This window comes from Rhinatrema bivittatum, chromosome 11, assembly GCF_901001135.1.
Source record: "Rhinatrema bivittatum chromosome 11, aRhiBiv1.1, whole genome shotgun sequence".
In the NCBI taxonomy this organism is placed as follows: Eukaryota; Metazoa; Chordata; class Amphibia; order Gymnophiona; family Rhinatrematidae; genus Rhinatrema; species Rhinatrema bivittatum.
Window position 1 is genome coordinate 56,077,058 of NC_042625.1, and position 18,940 is coordinate 56,095,997.

The 18,940-nt window shown below is 45.1% G+C and overlaps 1 protein-coding gene across 4 annotated transcripts in view; it reads left to right on the forward strand.

Moving 5' to 3' along the window:
* AIFM3 (apoptosis inducing factor mitochondria associated 3) overlaps positions 1-18,940 on the forward strand; it is a 128,748-nt gene that overhangs the window by 86,076 nt on the left and 23,732 nt on the right. For 2 of the 4 annotated variants that reach the window (XM_029571694.1, XM_029571695.1), the window contains exons 17-18: positions 9,723-9,798; positions 10,312-10,371. In XM_029571694.1, the coding sequence (XP_029427554.1) occupies positions 9,723-9,798; positions 10,312-10,371 (136 nt within the window). The remainder of the gene's footprint in view (positions 1-9,722; positions 9,799-10,311; positions 10,372-18,940) is intronic. The other 2 variants (XM_029571696.1, XM_029571697.1) reach the window with 1 other exon arrangement.

The following is an 18,940-nucleotide window of genomic DNA, read 5'->3' on the forward strand; positions in this document are numbered from 1 at the left end:
AGACTGCAAACTTTGGGCGCGTATGCACCTAGGGAAAGATCCAAGGGCGGTGAGCATAGCGGCATCCTGCTACGTATACTGCTCGGTGGCGTCTCATCATGGCCAGGTCCGCCGGCTGTTGTGCAGAGAGGTGGACCCTTGGCCGAGGCGAGGTTGGCGCTACCTATAGGAAGCTTCCTATAGGCCTTTGTCGTCGGGAAGTGGATGTAGGCAGCTGATACCCAACCAGACCTTCACCTATACCAGCCCACGTTCCCCGCAAGTTGAGCCCTTGGGTGCCGGGCCCGGCAGGACCTAGGAGCGGGTCTCCTGGGAAGCTGGTCCTGAAGACAGGAGGCATAGGCAAGGTCAGGTGATCCAGAGGTCAGGGTTGGTGGCGAGTCAGGAGGAACCAGGCATGGACCAGAGGTCGAGGCAGGTGGCTGGTAGAAGAAACGATGAGCAGGCAGGCGGTCAGGGCAGGCAGCAGGTGAAAGCAGAAACCAGGGGCGAACCGAGTCAAGAACCAGAAGAGAAAACTGAGGGGATGAGGAGTAGGAACAGGAAAGGGGACACGTGGGGCAGGGGCAGGAACAGGAGCACAGAGTAGGAACTGGACCACTGGGAGCAGGAATGACGTAGAAACAACTAGCAGCTTTAGGCAGAGCGAGACCTGTTGCTGAGGCGAAGGAGAGGCAGCAGGAGCTGCCTTAAGTAGGTCCTGGGGCGGGCCACACATCCGGGTCCCACGGGAGGTACCTTCCACCGTGGCCCCTTTAAGATGTGGGAAGTGCCGCGCTCGTGTGCCTAAAGGTGGCCGCGGCTGGCAGTGCGGTGGTGGCGGGGTTGGCGCCACGCCGTGCCGAGGGAGGACGAAGACCTGCTGCTCGGGAGTGGTGGAGTGGGCCCGGACCGGGGGGTAAGTGGGGCCGGTTGTGGTATTCCGCGGCCAGCCACCGCAATACCGACAGGCAGGTGAGTGCAGTCGCTCGCATCCCAGAAGCAGCAAAATGTAACAGCGCCTTGCAGCAGGATAGTCTGGAGCTTCATCTATACCAGCTGTCTCCCCCTCAGTTGGAGTTGAAGTGCTGGGTGCATCTTTTATCTGCCTGCCTCTTGAAACATTCCACTGCTTGTTCTAGGAGGTGGTGCATCTTTTACCAGAGGTCCTGGAGCTCACATCCCATTAAGTTGGTTGCAGGATAGGTGATGGACATTGAGATAGGTTTAGATGGACGAGGATGATGGCCAAACACCACACAGAACGGTGAGGACACAGTTGAGGTGCTCACATGTTATTGTGGTAGAACTCTGCCCAGAGGAGCAATAATGCCCAATTGTCCTGGCGTTGGTTTATGTAGACTTTTAGGAAGGCCTTGAGGGTCTGATTTGTTCACTCAGTTTGCCCATTACTCTGGGGGTGATAGGCCAATAAGAAATCCAAGGTTATTCCAAACTTCTTGCATAGATTTTTCCAGAAGAAGGCCATAAACTGCATTCCTCTGTCTGAGAGGATGTGGAGAGGGAGCCCATGTAGGCAGAAGATATGCTGGACGAAGAGGTTGGCCAATTCAGATGTTGAGGGAAGACCAAGGAGAGCTGTGAAATGGGCCATTTTCAAATAATGATCTAACACTACCCATTTAGTGGTATTGCTATTTGAGAGAGGAAGGTCAGTGATATAATAAGAGGCCAAATGGGTCTTCCTTGGGACTGGCAGCAGCTGTAACAACTCCCAAGTTCAACCTCAAGAACTCTTGTTCATGGCACATTTGGGGCTTGACTCTACATATGGCTTCACATTGTTCTTCATCTGAGGCTACCAATAATGATGGAAGATTAACTCCATAGTTTGGGTAATGCCAGGATGACCTGCTAAACGGGAGTCGTGAGCCCACTGAAGGATCTTCTGACGTAGATGTTGAGCAACAACCATCTTCCCAAGTGGAACTGCTTTGGCAGCAGCAACCAAGACTCTTGAGGGATCAATGATATGTTGTGGAGGCTCCAGGGCAGCTTCGGGTTCAAAGGAATGTGAGAGGGCATCAACCCATTGGTTCTTTTCTGCCAGTCGATATTGTAGTTCAAAGTTTAACCAGTTGAAGAATTGTGACCAGTGTGCTTGCCGCACATTCAGTCATTGCGTTTGTACCAGGTGTTCCAGATTTTTGTGGTCACAGTGTGCCTGGCCCCTTCTAGCAGATGTTGCCATTCCTCCAAGGTTAACTTTACTGCTAGAAGCTCGCAATCTCCAATAGTGTAATTTCTTTCTGTGGGAGTAAATTTTTTAGAGAAATAGGAGCAGGTTACGAGCATTCCATGGTTATTGTGCTATAAGAGGTCATCCCCTACCCAGAGGGTAGAAGCATCTACCTCCAGTATGAATGACTTAGAAGGGTCGGCACAGATCATGGGTGAATTTCTCCTTGAAGCACTGAAAGGACTGCATGGCATTGTTGGACCAATTCTTGATCCTGAACTCTTTATTGTAAGGGCAGTGAGAGGTGCAGCCAGTGTAGAGTAGCCATAAATGAATTGCTGGTTGTAGTTCGCAAATCCAAAGAAGTACTGCAAGGCCTTGAAGTTCACAGGTTAAGGCCATTCCAGGATAGATTTCAGTTTCTCCAAATCCATGTGAAGGCCTTGCTGAGAAATTATATAGCTGAGGAATGGGACTTCCTCCTGTTCGAAAGTATGTTTTTCTAATTTTGCATGTAAGTAGTGCTCCTGAAGCCTCTGCAAAACTTGCTTCACATGATTTTGGTGTTCTGTCAAGGATTTACTTTTAACTGAAAGACTGCAGGAGTGTTGCATAACTCAGAGGACATTACCAGGTATTTGTAGTGTCCATCTCGGGTACTAAAAGCAATCTTCCATTTGTCTCCCTCTTGGAGCCTGTTAAAGTTGTATTCCTCCCACAGGTCAAGCTTGGTAAATATCTGCGCCTCTCTGAGGCAGTCAAAGAGTTCTGTGATCAATGGGAAAGGATATCAGTTCTTCTTGGTGATAGCGTTGAAACCACGGTAGTTGATGCAAGAGCGTAAGGACCACCCTTTTTCCCCATGAAAAAGAAGCTGGCCCCAGCAGGCGATGAGGAAGGGTGAATGAACCCTCTGTCCAGATTTTATTTAATATATTTGGGCATAGCCTTCGTTTTAGGCACTGAGAGTGAATAGGCTCTATCCCGGGTGGTACTTTTCCTGAAATCAAGACTATTGGACAGTTGTAGAAATAATGTGGTGGCAGGACCTCCGCCTGCTGTTTGCTAAAGACATAAGCATACTTGGAGTACTGCAGTGGTAGGCCTGGTAGCTCTGGGATGAGTATCTGAGTGAGGTGCATGACAAGGAAGACCTTGGCAATGTATTTTTCATGGCAGTGGGAGCTGCAGAGTACCCCAGTCAATGTAGGGCTGATGTATCATGAATCAAGGTAGACCAAGGATGACTGCATTGACCGCTTTGGGCAACACATAGAGACTGATAATTTATTTGTGTAGGAGCCCAGTATTCATAATGAGCAGAATGGTAGCCTTAGTGACACATCCAGGTAGAGGTTTCCCATAGACAGATGACATTGTAATTGCTATGACCAATGGAACAGTCAGAATCCCATAGTGAAGCACTAAGGACTTGTGGATGAAGTTGCCTACTGCTCCAGTATCTAGGAAGGTCTGAGTGTCCTCATGGATGTCCCCAGTGGAAAGATGTACAGGTACTAGGATTTGTGGAGAGGTACTTGACCAACCTAGGGTGGTCTGCTTGGCCGGACAGTGATTTGCAAAATGTCTGATGCTGCACAAAATAAGAATAAGTTGAGTCATCAGCATCTCTGCTGTTTCTCAGTAGATAACTTGAGATGGTCTATTTGCATAGCCTCTTCTGGCACTGGTGCCAACTCTAGAAGTGCCATTGGAAATTAGGAGCAAGGTGAATGGGACACTGAGCAAACCCCTTTCTTGAACCCATTCTTGGAATCGGAGATCCAGGTGAATGGAGAAACTGATGAGCTCCTCCAATGTATCAGGTAGAACCTTGCCACTTAGCTCACCTTTAATACTCTCCAACAGCTTTTTGCCTGAAGATTGCTGTTGTCACTACCCCATTGCAGTTCAGATGCTAGCATATGAACATGAACCATGTACTCTCCAAGTGACTGGGCGTCTTGTCTGATCTGAAGAAGCTCTGTGGCCATGAATGATGTGCGACCAGACTAATCAAAACTTAAGCAAAACTCTTGCAGAAAGTTGTTCAGATCCCCTAGGAGCAGATCGTATCTCTCCCAGAAGGGCGAAGCCCAAGCTGAAGATAATTATGATGTGGTCAGATGGGAAGAGAGGTGCTTGCAATTCAAATTGCATCCTGCATTGATTTAGGAAGCCTCTGCATTTGGTGGGATCTCCATCATCCCTTGGAGGTGGAAGCAGGTGAAATGTGGGAGTAGTAGGTCATACTAAAGGTGTCTGAGCAGGAACAGGAGATGCTGGATGGGCAGTTATGCCCTAAAGATAACCAGCCAATGTATTCAATTGGTCTTGCTGCTGTTTTAGCTGGTTGACTAGCCTGGCAATGGCGAAGGCCTGGGATGAGTCAACCAAGCTCATAGCCTCAGAAAACTGTAATAATTGGTATGGGAGTGAGCCCTTTGTGCTGCAGCATAATTGACACAGCTTCGTACGCAAACCTACTTGGTCTACGCTGGCAGCTGGCAATCGTGCCTAGTAGTGGGACAGTCTTGAGCTTCACATATACCAGCTGCTTCCCTTATAGACTGAGCTCCTTCCTTCAAAGTGGGAGGGGGGGGGATCATTTTTTCAAGGCCCTTAGGATTTTTTTTTCTGATCTCTGGAGCCCTTTTGTACATCATTCCAGTCACCACTTAGCCAATAACCACACTGCACACACAGGCTGTTTAAAAAAATTAAAAAATCTTTTGCTGGTCTCTGATGGGAGGCAAACAAAATCTAATTAGCATACTATTGTCCAGTGCACCCAAATAATTCAGCAAATAAAGTGCAAAGCACAACAAAGATATCTCAGACTCTCACAGCTGAACAAAATTGCACACCCTTGTCAGGTAGATTCTCTGGGGCAGGAACCCTCCTCTCCAGTTTCTCTCCTATTACCTTTTTTCTGGATGCAGCTCTGTTTCTTTCTCTCTTTGTAATTTCTTTTTCAGTCTCACAGCAGATGAGTCTCCAGGACCTTCTTCAGTTGAGCAGTTTCCTCTCTTAACTTCCACCAAAGCAAATCTTGTTTTTTCTTCAGACTTCTCCAAGTACTCTCTCTCTCTCTCTCTCTCTCTCTCTCTCTCTCTCTGAAGCAATCCCGCTTCCTTGGACCTTCAGAACTTAGCACTTTCTCTGGAACACATTTCAGGAATTCACCCACTTCAATGCCTCTTCCTTCCTTGGGGACCTGGGGACCCCCAAACATGGACCCCACTTTCCTAGGCCAGGAACAATCCTTCTTGGCACTCCTCTGTTTAGATAGTGCCGAACTCCTCATCCTTTCCCTGTGGATGGAAAGACCTCCTACCAGTGTCATTAGTGAAAAGGTGGTATCGTCAGACTGAGAACTGCAAACTGTTCCTCAGGACTACCCCTTCACTCACTGGATACAGTGAGTTTTGTTAACCCTAAGATACCTCCCTCTGGGGAGTATGAAACCTCCTTAAACACTCCTACTCTATCCTGATATCATTCACAGGGGCAGGATCTGTAAAGACTCTACACTAGCAAGGAGTAACTACTCTTGTAAGAGGCAAATTTGGAGATCCCCTTACTGCATCAGTGAATGAGTGAGAGCTAGGGAGGAGAGCCTCAAGGGGGAAAACCCGTCGGTGAGTGAGTGGGAGAGTCAGCAAGGAAGTGTGCAGAGCTCCAAGTCTTCGCCAAAATGCTTGCTGGCAGCTCATTGACTGTGTTCAGGCCAGTGAGCTGCTAAGTATATTAAAAAAAAGCACCCCTCTGGACTGCCTTCCACTGCAGGGGGACAGTGCTTGTAGTGCTATATATGTCAAATACTGTCATGGTTATTAGCTTTATGAGAGGAAAATAATCAAGCTATTTTCATTTCCCCTCCTAAGAGCAGCAGGCATTGAGGAACATTGCTGACACTAGAGGGCACTGTTGCACAGAATGTAACGCTCCTGTTCTCCTCACCTCCTGGAATAACGTTTCTGTCTGTATCAGATTTATATTGAATAATTCACTTGGAAAGGAATAGTCCTTATTAGTCAGGAAAAAATGTCAACTTAAAAAATATTATCCTGTCTGAAATAATATTTACTTTATTTTCATAGCATGCTTAAACTTAAAAAGTTGAATGTACTTTCAAAAAGACCTCATATATGCATGACACACACCTGAATTGCCAAAGCCATACAATTTTTAATCACAGGTCCTCAATAGCTCTCAAACATATTTTTTAAATGTTTTTTTATATAATGCAATAAAATCTTTTAAGTCCAATATTAAAAGATAAATGTTTATGTAAGTTAGCTAGATAAGATTTATCAGACTAATTACATTGGATATTCAGCAGCGTGTCAGGCATATATGAGATTTTTTTTAATGCACTACACTTTTTAAATCTAAGTATGCTATGAAAAGAAAGTAAATATTATTTCAAAGAGGATTCTATTTTTCAGATTTTTTATTGAGCAGTGCAAGTCTTCTAATTTTAATGATATGTTAGCACTGCTCCTTTTTGGGAAGTATTTCAGTCTCATGGGCTATGTTGTTAGGGTCCCCATCAAGGATACAGGCGGCTAACAAGAATGCAAATCAAGGATGTCTGCAAGGGCTTGTTTATTTGAGAGACACAGAATTTTAGCAAATAAGACACAGATCTACAAAATTTTTCCTAATTAAATATCTGTTTGCTCACATATTAAAGCCTGTTTCAGTGTAACTGCAACACTTCCAGCTTCGCACTTGTCAAAGTTTTATTGTATTTTCTAATTTTACTCACCCCTTGTTCAGTGTAAACCAGCATGATGTGATGCCTATCATGAATGCCGGTATAAAAAAACACTAAATAAAAATAAATAAAATATTATCTCCCATGTCATTCAAACAACAGCAAGCCAGTTTTCAGGTTAGATGGATCTGCAGAAAAGCAAAAAACTGAAATATGGTAATCCCATAAATGGGAACAAAAGACTTTTCCCCAGCATATAGATCTCTGTCTGTGTGTACATTATCTCATTAAGATATAAAAGCTAGAAAATGAATTAATGTTGTCCTATAAAACTTATGGATCTATCCAGAAATGTGAAAAAACTTTTTTCCCATTAAATGTATGGATTTGTCTGCACAGTATTTCCCTAATCACTAAACCTACAGAAACAGCATTTTCAGGATAGGTAGAAACTAAAATAATGTTTCCCCATAAAATTTATGGATCTAGCCCAAAATTGAAAAAACACTATTAATTTCTTGCAGTTTTTTCCTCATTTATCTGGTGGTCTACTCATAAGAAGCAGTTACTAGCTTCAAAACTTTCCATTTCCAGATAGCTGAATTTCAGAGTCTGTCTGTAATTGCACAGAAAACAAGGCATGTTCCAACAGAGCACTGTTCATTCACCTCATGGACTCAGCTGGGGCATCCAAAGAGCAGATCTGTAGGGCAGCAACCTGACATGAAAGTGGTCCAGGCTGCTGTGTGTCCCACATATTAAAATGCAGCTCTGGTATGTCTCAGTGTCCAGACTGGTGAGGAGAAATGGATATTGGAATTTTGGCTTGCCTCTTTCAAATCCTGTTATACTAATGCTCCACACCAGTCTGGATGATCCCTCCCTGATTCATGTAATATAAGGGTAACCCGTGTGATGGTTGAACCCTGAGCAGTAATCCCAGAAGCCATATTTCAAATATAAATATTATGTGAAAACACATCGAACTGGTATACTATTGTCTTTCCAGGGTTTCCTGTGTGGGGGAAAAGATTTCTGTCAAGGCCCTTCACATTGCATTCATTTAGTTCCCAAATTAAAGTTCCTGCATACTGCAGTGATGATAACAGCATAGATGAGTGTATTAAAGGAAACACACTGAAAGCTTTAGGTGGTTTTCAACAATATTCTTTAATGATATGTTATAATTGATGAAATAAAGTTCTTTATAGCTGATTGGTTCACTTTCAGATGGTATAAATGTTTCCAAATAAATTTGTGACTTCTTAAAGTCTTGCATAAAGTTTATGATGATAAAACCAATTGAGTTAGTTCTTTAATTTACTGATTTCTTCCCTGCCATGGGCATAGGGCAAGTTGATGGCTTCCCTCCCAATCTAGGTAAAGTATCAAGATAGACTTCATATTCCTCCTCCGCATGGTCTCCTCTCACTCTCACTCATTAATCTCCTCACATGGCACAAGGTTTTTTCTCATCTCCTTTTCAGTATCAGGATGATACATTTTCCCTCTTCTCCAAATCTCCAGTAGATATACATGGGTCCTAGATGGGATCCAGATTCCTCTTTTCTCTCGCCTTTCTCCTTCTTCCTCTCAGGATGACTGAAAGTCATCTACTCCTTGGATCTTGATGGTCTCAGGATCCTCTTCCATGAAGGGAACCTCTTCCATTTGATGTTTAAGCAGAAATTAAATTAGTTTAACTGAGTCCCAAGTTACTGGGTACTCCAAACTTAAGTTAACTTAGGAAGACAGAGTGGATTGGAAGGGTGGAAAGAAACTCCCGTTCATATAAAAGACTCCATGAAGGCATCAATTCAAATAATAGGAAATCAGAGGACAGCACTAGAGAAAGCAGAGAGTCCCCAAGGTAAAATCATGGTCGGGCTCTATATGCCAGAGGGACACATCCATTACCAGCTTCTGCATGGGGGACCTGTAAACCCACAAAGTTACTATTGTGTCTCTCCCCATCCTAATGGTATTTCCTGACTATACTCTAGTAGGAAGCAGACAGAATCTCTCCATAAATTCCAGTGTTTTCCAGATTATTATGCCATCTGACATTTTCAGCTTTAAGTGTTATTTTTCTGTTTATATGGCTATGGAATTTACTCAACTGGGAAGGAGGCAGCACCCTACTGCCTGCTGACAGAGAGAAGGATGCAGATCTCACAACTGTGAGATCTTGGTGTGCTAATTTCAGCTTATTAGGGGTAGGACAGAACTATCGAAATTGGTGTGAGGACATAACATAACAGGAGATCAGCCCAAATACCTGTTATTACTGATGTCCTCTGTGTGGGTGTGTGAAACATGCATTGTTGCTGCTTGTGCTGTACCTGTGTTCTAGAGAGTGAAGCTTACACTGCTCTTGCTTGTGCTGTACCTGTTCTGTGACAGGACAATGTCTGTGAAACATGCATTGTTGCTCCCTATGCTGTACCTGTTCTGTGGGGGAAGCTTGTATTGTTGCTGCCTGTGCAGTACCTGTTCTGTAGTGGAGCAATGTTTGGTTGCTGCTGCTTGTGATATACCTCTTACAGTCTCTCTTGGTGGGGGTGAGGGTTAGCTTAGTGACCCATACAGTGAAGACCTGTATGACATGCATTAACCTTTCCTAGTGAAGGCTGTTTTATGGTCTGTCCCCTTTATTTAATACCTACGGCAGTGGTATATACAGTGTTTTTGACCCTTTCCCTGGACTCTTGTGACCAGTCTTGTGGTCTCCCATGGACAACAGTGCTGTGTAGCCCAGGATGAGTTCTGTAACGATGCCTAGGGAGACTCATTTCCTCTTCCTGTTCTCATTTCTTCCAGGCCATGGGGAAGGCTTTGATGATGTCATCATCCAGGGGGATCTTGATGAACTTAAGTTTGTGGCATTTTATACAAGGTACAGTGGTTTCTCACCTTCTACATTCCCTGCCTCGCACTGCAGCATCCGGCTAACTTAGGCCTGGATTTTCCATTCTCGCAGACAATGAGATGGGGGACGAAAAAACAGAACTGGGCTGAGATCTCATGATGAGATGGACTTGGTTTGTCAGCATTGGGTCTACAAAATGAGCTAAAAGCAGAGCTACCAACATGCAAAATTTCTTCTGAGGCAAATTTAAGAGAAGAATGAGGAATGAAAATGTCCAATTTCTTCTGCACAGTAAGGGTCTATGCTTCAGTCAGTGCTTTCCCAGTGAGGCCCAGGTGGCCGGTTCCATGGCAGGCTTTCATGAACTGGGTCCTCCTCATTGCACATAACTTCTGATCTACTCATCCACTGATTAGATGTGCATTGTAAGGATAATAATGCTAGATGACATGAGCATAGCTTGTCTGAGAGCATCTTTTCCTACAGTCTGTGCTCACATACCTTTAAAAGGAAATATGTCTGTATTATTTTGCTGTTTAGGAGGCCCAAGCGAAGGTTCTTTTCCTATAATAGGATAACAACATGCGTAGACCTGTGGAGGTAATGTGTCCGTACAGATAATTCTTTGGTGTAGGATAATCATCTCCGGGGTCTTACACATGCCGGACACTAGAGCTGCCTCCTGACTAATAATTAGTGATCATGCTAGCCTGGCCTTTGGTGCTGAGAGTTGTAATCTGATTGGAGTTAATTTTGTGATGTCATACATATAGTTCTTCAATGGTGATGTTATACATATGTTCTTCAATGGTTCTCAACCCGTCTTTGGAGCTCCACTAAACAGCCTGGTTTTCAGATTATCCACAATGAATATGTGTGAAATTTGCATAAAATAGAGCAGTCTGTTGTATAGATTTGCATACCCTGGGTCTCCAGTTTATGCAAATCCATCTCATGCATATTCATTTTGGATATCTTGAAAATCTGACTGGTTATTGTTCCTCCAGGAAAAGATTGGGAAACACTGCAATACAGACAGTACATGCAAATATGCCTCATGCATATTCTATCTGGATATCCAGAAACCTAGACTGGTTTGTGAGTTCTGGGGTCTGGGGTTCAGAACTACTACTTTAGACTTAATTAACAAAGGGTACATGAAAAAGAAAGGCGTCACATTAAGATCCATATTCAAAAGCATTCAGCCAGATAACTATGAAGGCCCTTTAGGCCCTTACCAACAGCTGGCAGCGCTATGCAAAGAAAAGACATTTCAGGAACTTCACCTATATTTACTCCTTTCCCTTGAGTTGAACCCTTAGGTTCCGGGGGCTGGCACATTTTAGGCGAGAGTCTCTATAGTAGTGGCATAGGCAAAGGTCCAGAGCCAGGCTAGGGTCAGAGGTGGACAACAAGCTAGAAGGGTCAATGTCCAGGCAAGGGTCAGTGGCAGGCAGCAGGTAAGAGTGGTCAGTATCCAGGCAAGGATCAAGGGCAGGCATCGAACAAGTGTGAACAAAATCCAGGCTAGGGTCAGATCCAGAAGTCAGTCTGAGGGCAGGCCTAGGAGACAGGAAGAAAGACTGATACAGCAGCGCAGGCAAGGAGGCAAGGACTAGATAAGATGAGGCAGGCTAGGCTAGAGGTGCGAGTCAGGATGGGATGAGAGACGAGGTAGGCTGGGCTGAAGAGATGAGGAGAGCTGGACTGGAGAGACGAGACAGGAATGCAGGAGTCAAGAAGCAGCAACTTACACTACACACAAGATGCAGGCGACCCATTGCTGAGGCATCTGCTGGGAGACTGCGGTGGCCTTTTATGCCCAGAGTGGATGATGTCATCAGCAGACATAGAAGCTCGGTTTTCCACCTCTGGCCCTTTAAGATGTGTCACTGCTGTATGCACCAAAGGAGATTGCTGGGAGGGGCTGGAGCATGGCAAGGAGGAACGGCATTGGATGGATCATCTGAGCTGGGGCCTGTTTGTGTCATGCGGTATCAGAGTGAGTGCCATGGCTCATGGGGCCTGCCTATGAGCCATGAAACATAACAGTACCCCTTTCTTAAGCCCCCTCGTGAAGGTCCCAGGCTTAGGCTTTGAAGAAAATTGACAGTGGAATACTTTTACCAGTAAAGGTACCTTGAGATTAGCTCCTGGCTCCCAAGAGTTCTCTTCCGGTCTGTAATGCTTCCAAGCAATGAGGTATTCCAGTCTATTGCCTTGTCTGTGAGAATCTAAAATTTCCTGAACCTCACAGTATGTATCTTCTTCCAAAGAATCGTCTGCAGGTTTGGAATGCCATTGAAATGGCCAGGACAGAATTAATGGTTTCAATAGGGACACATGGAATACATTGTCTATCCTCAAAGTGGCAGGAAGTTTGAGTTGATAATTTACTGATCCAATTTGACACAAGACCAGGAAAGGTCCTATAAATCGAGATGTCAGCCTGAGTGAAGGGATGCAGCGTAGGTGTTGCGTTTGATGTCAGCATGTTTCTTGGCTTGAGTTGAGGCTTTGGAGATTAGTTGGTTAATGTGTACCCACGGAGTTCCTGGGCTGTAAATTGGGCTGCCGGGGATACCATTGAGAGATGGAGTGACAGAGGAACTTGTGGATGCTTGTTGTAAACAACCTGAAATAGGGAATATCCGATGGCACTACTAATGTGGTTGTTGTGTGAGAACTTAGCCCAGGGCAGCAGGATGGCCTAGTCATCCTGTCTTTCATTGACATACAGCTGGAGGAAGATTTTGAGGATCTGGTTGATTCTCTCTTGAGGGTGATAAGCTGTGGGGAAGTCCAAGGTGATGCTGAATTTTTGGCACAGACCCTTCCAATATTGGGCTCTGAATTGGACGCCTCTGTTAGACAGGATATGAGAGAGTAATCCATGTAATCTGAAAACATGTTAGACGAAGAAGCATGCTAACTCGGGAGCAGAAGGCATGCCATGGAGAGCTACCCATTTTGCAATGGAGCCATGTGAGAGAGGGAGGTCCACAATAAAATCTGTAAACAGATGTAACAGCCCCCAGGGTCGGCCACAAGTAGGTTTATGCTGCACACAAACAGGACAGGACTCCACATAACTTTTTACATCCACCTTCACTTGAGGCCACCAATAGTGGCATTGGAGGAGCTCAAGGATATGGACTATTCAAGGATGTTCTGCCAGGTGAGAATGGTGAGCCCATTATAACACTTTGTCTCACAGACATTTGGGTACTACCATCTTCCCAGGCAGAACTGTAGTGGTAGCAACCACGACTTTCACAGGGTCAGTGATGTGTCGAGGGGTCTCTATTATGTCTACTGTTAGAAAGGAGCGGAAGAGGGCATCTGCTTTCTGATTTTTTGCTGCTGGTCAGTGGTGGAGATAGAAATCAAACTGGTTAAAGAAGGGGGACAAGTGAGCCTGTCTGGGATTGAGCTGTTGCTTCTGTTGCAGGTATTCTACATTCTTGTGGTCAGTGTAGATCATGATCTGATATTTGGCTCCCCTCTAAGAAGTGCCATCACTCTTCCAATGCCAGTTTCACTGTGAGGAGTTTGTGGTCCCCAATCATGTAATTCCTCTCTGCTGGGGCAAACATTTTAGAGAAGAAGGAACATGGCAAGAGGCTCCCTTGGTCACTGGGGAGGCATTTATCTCCAGGATGAAGAGGCGATCAGGGTCTGGATGTCAAAGACAAGGTTCTTGAGAGAAGGATTGCTTGAGAGCCTGGAAGGCATCAATAGCATCTGTAGTCCAACATTGGGTATCAGTGCCCTTCCTGGTCAAGATGGTGAGTGGCGCAACAAGAATAGAGTACCCAGGAATGAATTTGCAGTAATAGTTGGCGAATCCTAAGAAATGCTGTAATGCCCAAAGACCAGCCGCTGGGGCCAGTTTAAGATGGCCTTCTGTCTAGCAGGATCCATATGAAAGCCAGTTCAAGAAATGATATATCCCAGGAAGGGAAGCTGCTCCTGCTCAAAGAGACATTTCTTGAGTTTCTCGTACAGATGATGTTCTCTGAAGCATTGTAGAACCTGTCTAACATGCTCTCGATGGGAGTCCAGACTGGGAGTAGATGAGTATGTCATTGAGCTATATGACCACATGGGAGTACAGAAGATCCTGGAAAATCTCATTTACCATATTCTGAAATACAGCTGGGGCACTGCAGAATCCAAATGGCATGACAAGGTATTCCTAGTGTCTATCGCGTGTATTGAATGTGGTTTTCCATTTGTCACCTTCTCTGATGCAAATGAGATTATAAGCTCCCCGTAAATCCAACTTGGTGAAGACCTTAGCTCCCTGTAAGCAGTCAAAAAGTTCTGAGATCAAAGGTAATGGGTACTGATTCTTTTTCGTAATAGCTTTGAGAACTCTGTGGTCAATAGAGGGCTAGATGCTACCATCCTTCTTTCCAATAAAGAAAAAACCCATTCCAGAGGGGGAAGAGGATGGACAAATAAAGCCCCTTGCCAAATTCTCTTTAATGTATAGACTTATAGCCTCAGTTTCTGAGGCTGGTAACAGGTAGACCCTTCCCCATGGGGGCACCTTGTCTGGAAGGAGATCAATGCCGCAATTGTAGGAGCGATGCTGTGGGTAGCATCTCTGCCCATTGTTTAGAAAAATCCGCTTACTGTGGTGGGAGTCCAGGTACAGCGGGTGCAAGTTTCATTCTAGGTGGAAGTGGAACAGTAGTGAGATAAGTGAAGCATGTGGGACTTCATCATGCCAGTTACAGGGAATCCCACTTGATATCCAGCTGGTGCTGACATAGTCAGGGTAATCCCAGAGTGACCGTGTTCATGGCTTGAGGGAGCACATGGAGAGAGATGGTTTCCTGGTGGAGAAGGCTAGTGCAAAGAGAAAGTGAATCCATTATTTCGGTGAGCTGGCCTGGGAAGGGCTGCCTATAGACTGAGGAAATAGTTACTGGATGATCCAGTCTGATAGTCGGAATCCAGTACTGGTATGATCAATAAAGTTCCTGCCTACTCCAGAATCTAGAAATGCTTCCATATGGAACTGACCATTTTCAGTGGAGATTTCAATAGGAACCAGCAATTGATGGAAGGACAGTGTACAGCTCAGGGTTTCCTTCCTGGTCAAGCCTAGGATGGAAGTTTCTTGACTTCTCTGGGCATTGGGATGCCATGAGCCCACAACTGGCACAATATAAACATAGGCCCAACTGCCATCATTGAAGCTTTTCCTCTGGGGAAAGTTTGATTCTGCCCAGCTGCATGGGTTCCTCTGGAGCCCTGGAGTCAGGAGAACAAGTCGGAATAAGAGGATGCTGAAAACACAGAGCCAATGCCGCCAGAGTGCCCTTAGTTTCCAGAGCTCTTTCTTGAAAATGGCAATCAATATGGCCAGCCAGGGATATCAAGGCATCCAATGAGAGAGGATCATCTTGCCTGACCAGTTCATCTTTGATTCTGCTGAAGAAACCTTGCCAGAAGATGGCGGTGAGACTATCTTCTCGCCAGTGAAGTTCGGAGGTGAGTGTCCGAAACTCTACTGTATATTCCCCAAGGGATCGGGAACCCTACCAAATCTGGAAGATATCTGTGGCCAACGAAGAAGCTCAAACCAGTTCTTCGAATATAAGTCTGAACTGCTGGAGGAAATCAAGCTCTAGAGTAGAGGGTCATCACTCTCCCATAGAGGAAATGCCCAGGCCATTGCAATGCCACCCAGCAGCAACAAGATGTAGATCACCTTAGACCAGTTGGTAGGGAAGAAAGTGAACTGCAGCTCGAAATGCATGTGGCATTGTTTGAAGTCATGGCATACCTTGGGATAATCCTGATATCGAGATTGTGCAAGGAGCTGAGCTAGTGGGAGGTCAAGCCACTGGAGGTGGAACCAGTGCTGGGATCAAGGCATCCATGTGGTGTGTGAACTTCTCCAGTACTGCAGTTACTTAGTTCAGAACCCTTTGCTGTTCTTGGACATGTTGAGCCAGACCAGGTACAGCCTGGAGTGAGGTCAAGACCCTTGGATCCATGGCCTTAGCAAACTGCAAGATATGTGGACACTTGCTGCTATGGTAAGGTTGACTCAGCCTATGGGGACAGCTCCATAGGCCCTTACCAACTGGTGGCTGCACAAGGAAAAGACGGTTCAGGAGCTTCATCTATACCAACCACTTTCTCCTTGGGTTGAACCCTTGGGTTCCGGGGGCTGGTACAGACAAGTGTCCAGACAAGGGTCAGTGGCAGGCAGCAGGCAAGAGTGGTCAGTATCCAGGCAAGGGTCAAGGGCAGGCAGCGAACAAGAGTGCTCAAAGTCTGGGCTAGGATCAGATCTAGAAGTCACTCCAAGGGCAGGCTTAGGAGACAGGAAGAAGTACTGACACAGTAGGGCAGGCAGGGAGGCAAGAGCTAGATAAGATGATGCAGGCTGGACTGGAGAAACAAAGCAGGATGGGCTGGAGAGATGAGGCAGGCACAGGAGTCAGGAAGCAGCACCTCACACAATATGCAGGTGACCTGTTGCTAAGTTATTTGCTGGGAATCTGCAGTGGCCTTTTATGCCCAGAGCGGGTGATGTCATCAGCAGGCACCAAACCCAGTTTCCTGCCTCTGGCCCTTTAAGATGGCACAAGCCTATAGAGACTGCCAGGCCAGACCACGGCAAGGAGGACTGGCATAGGAAGGAGCCTGCCCGCAAACCATGAAACGTAACAGTTATGGGTGTTCCAAGGGTGTAACTGGGAATTGAGTTAGCTGGATAAGTTGTCCATTTAACTCCAATATTCAGACTTTTCCGGCTAAATCTGGTTGGCCCGTATAAGTTTATCCAGCTAACTTTAAGATAGTGAGCTGATCACACAGCACTAGTTAGCTGGATACATTTATCCAGCTAACTAGCCGAGTCGCACTACTGTTGAATATGGACCTCATTGGGTTCATATTCCAGGGAGAATTTTGGCAGGAGCAAGAAAGCAGAGATCCCAACACAGGGATTAATGCTTTGACTCTTGTGAAAGTGCCCTGGCATAATGGACAGATCTTTAATTCAGGGCCTTTCCATAAAAAAGCACCTTCAGTAGGATAGGTGAGCCTTACACCATAATCCAGAATTCACACAGTATGGGATTAGAAGAAAGTGACTTGGGTTGAACTGGCAACTAGTCTTCCATCAGAGTACTGACTAGACCTTATAATTATTTATTAAATTTGTTTAATCGACATTTTTTACTTTAGAAAATCAATGCAATTTACAATAAAACAGTAAAAATAAAACAACTTGAGTTGATATTAGGCAATATAAACACAACTAAACAACACTTCTATACTTCTGAGATCTTTACAAACAAGAGCACAAGCTGGTAGGGCTACAAGCCACGCTTCTGGTTTTGCATCTGGTAAAAGGGTAGTATTACATCACAAATCTCTAAAACTGGGCAGAGTTTTCTTAGCTGAGGTGGCAGCTCTATTGAAGGAGTGTCCTATCCAATATCCTCACTTTATGTCTCTTCCTTCCTTTCCTGTGTGAGGGAGGCATTAACCTGCTGACTGCTACACGAGGTACTGATTCCTGCCCTCCCTGAGAAAGTGCCAGATGATTGGAGTACTGTCAGCTTAACCATTTCATTACCAATCCCAGTTACCACCAACAATTGAAGGGGGGAGAGAGAAAGCACCTCTGGGGTGGCACTCATATTATTATACCACTGTAGGAAGGTCAACTGGTAACTCGAGGTGAGCTTTTGGTGGTGTGCTAGGTTTGGGGGGGGTGCAGTTTTACATGCACAGTCAGTGGTACGAACAGCACAGTACACATCAATGAAGATTTGATGTGATTTGGAATGAGGAAAGGTACACAAAGATGAGATTTGTACAATGTACTCTTGCCCTAGCTGCTATTTCCATGAAGAAATATTTCTTGACATTGCTCCTGAGTCTTCCCCCTTGGAGTTTCATATTGTGAACCCTAGTTTTGCCACTTCCTTTCCACTGGAAAGATGTGATTTTTGTGCATCATTAATTCCTTTCAGGTATTGGAAAGTCTGTATCCCTGTCAATTCTCATATATCATATGGTTTGCCGTATAGACCTCCACACCATTTTGGTCACTCTTCTCTGGATCACTTCCATTCTTTTCTTATCTTTTTGTGAGATGAGATCTCCTGAACTGAACACAGTATTCCAGATGAGACTTCACCAAGGATCTGTACAGTGGCATTATCACCTCCTTTTCCTGCTGGTTATGCCTCTTTTTTAATGCATCCCCCTTGCCTTAGCTATCACCTTGTCGCATTGTTTTGCCACCTTCTGATCATCAGACACTATCACCTCGAGATCTCTCTCAGTTGGTGCTCATCAGTCTTTTATCCACCATCACATACAACTCCTTCAGATTTCCGTACCCCCAAAAGCATGACTCTGCATTTCTTGGCATTGAATCTCAACTGCCAAACCTTCGATCACATCCCAAGTTTCTCTAGGTCACTTCTCATTCTCTTTACTCCTTCAGGTGTGGTCACTCTGTTGCAGATCTTAGTGTCATCCGCAAAAAGACAAATTTTACCTTCTAATCCCTCTGCAATATCGCTCACTTGCTCTTTCTTTCCCCCTCCAGTCTCAGCACCTCAGCAATGAAGATTCATCTCCGTACCATAGCAGTCTACCATGTTCAGGTTGATGGTAAACTTATCTCCACTGATCCTTTCATGTCAAAGTTTATGACAGGTTTATGGCATACTAAACCTCCGGTGGCAAAACCACCTGTCCCATGGGATCTTAATGTGGTTCTAGCTCAATTTACAGAGCCACCCTTTAAACCACTGGAGTCTGCTTCTCTGACGTTTCCCACATGGAAAGCACTATTCCTTGTAGGGATCACATCAGCCAGAAGAGTCAGTGAACTTCAGGCTTTGGTCTATTACTCTCCTTATATGCAATTCTTTTACAACAGAGTGATGCTCCGCACCCACCCAAAGTTACTACCAAAAGTGGTCTTGGCTTTTCATATAAATCAAGCCATCATGTTTCCTGCATTCTTTCCAAAACCACATGCACGTGAAGGTGAAAAAGTCTGGACTATAAAAGAGCTTTGTCTTATTACAGGAAAAAACTCAGCCACATCGTCAGACCTCACAACTATTTGACTCTTATGATCCTAACCAACTGGGCATAGCAGTCATGAAATGCACTT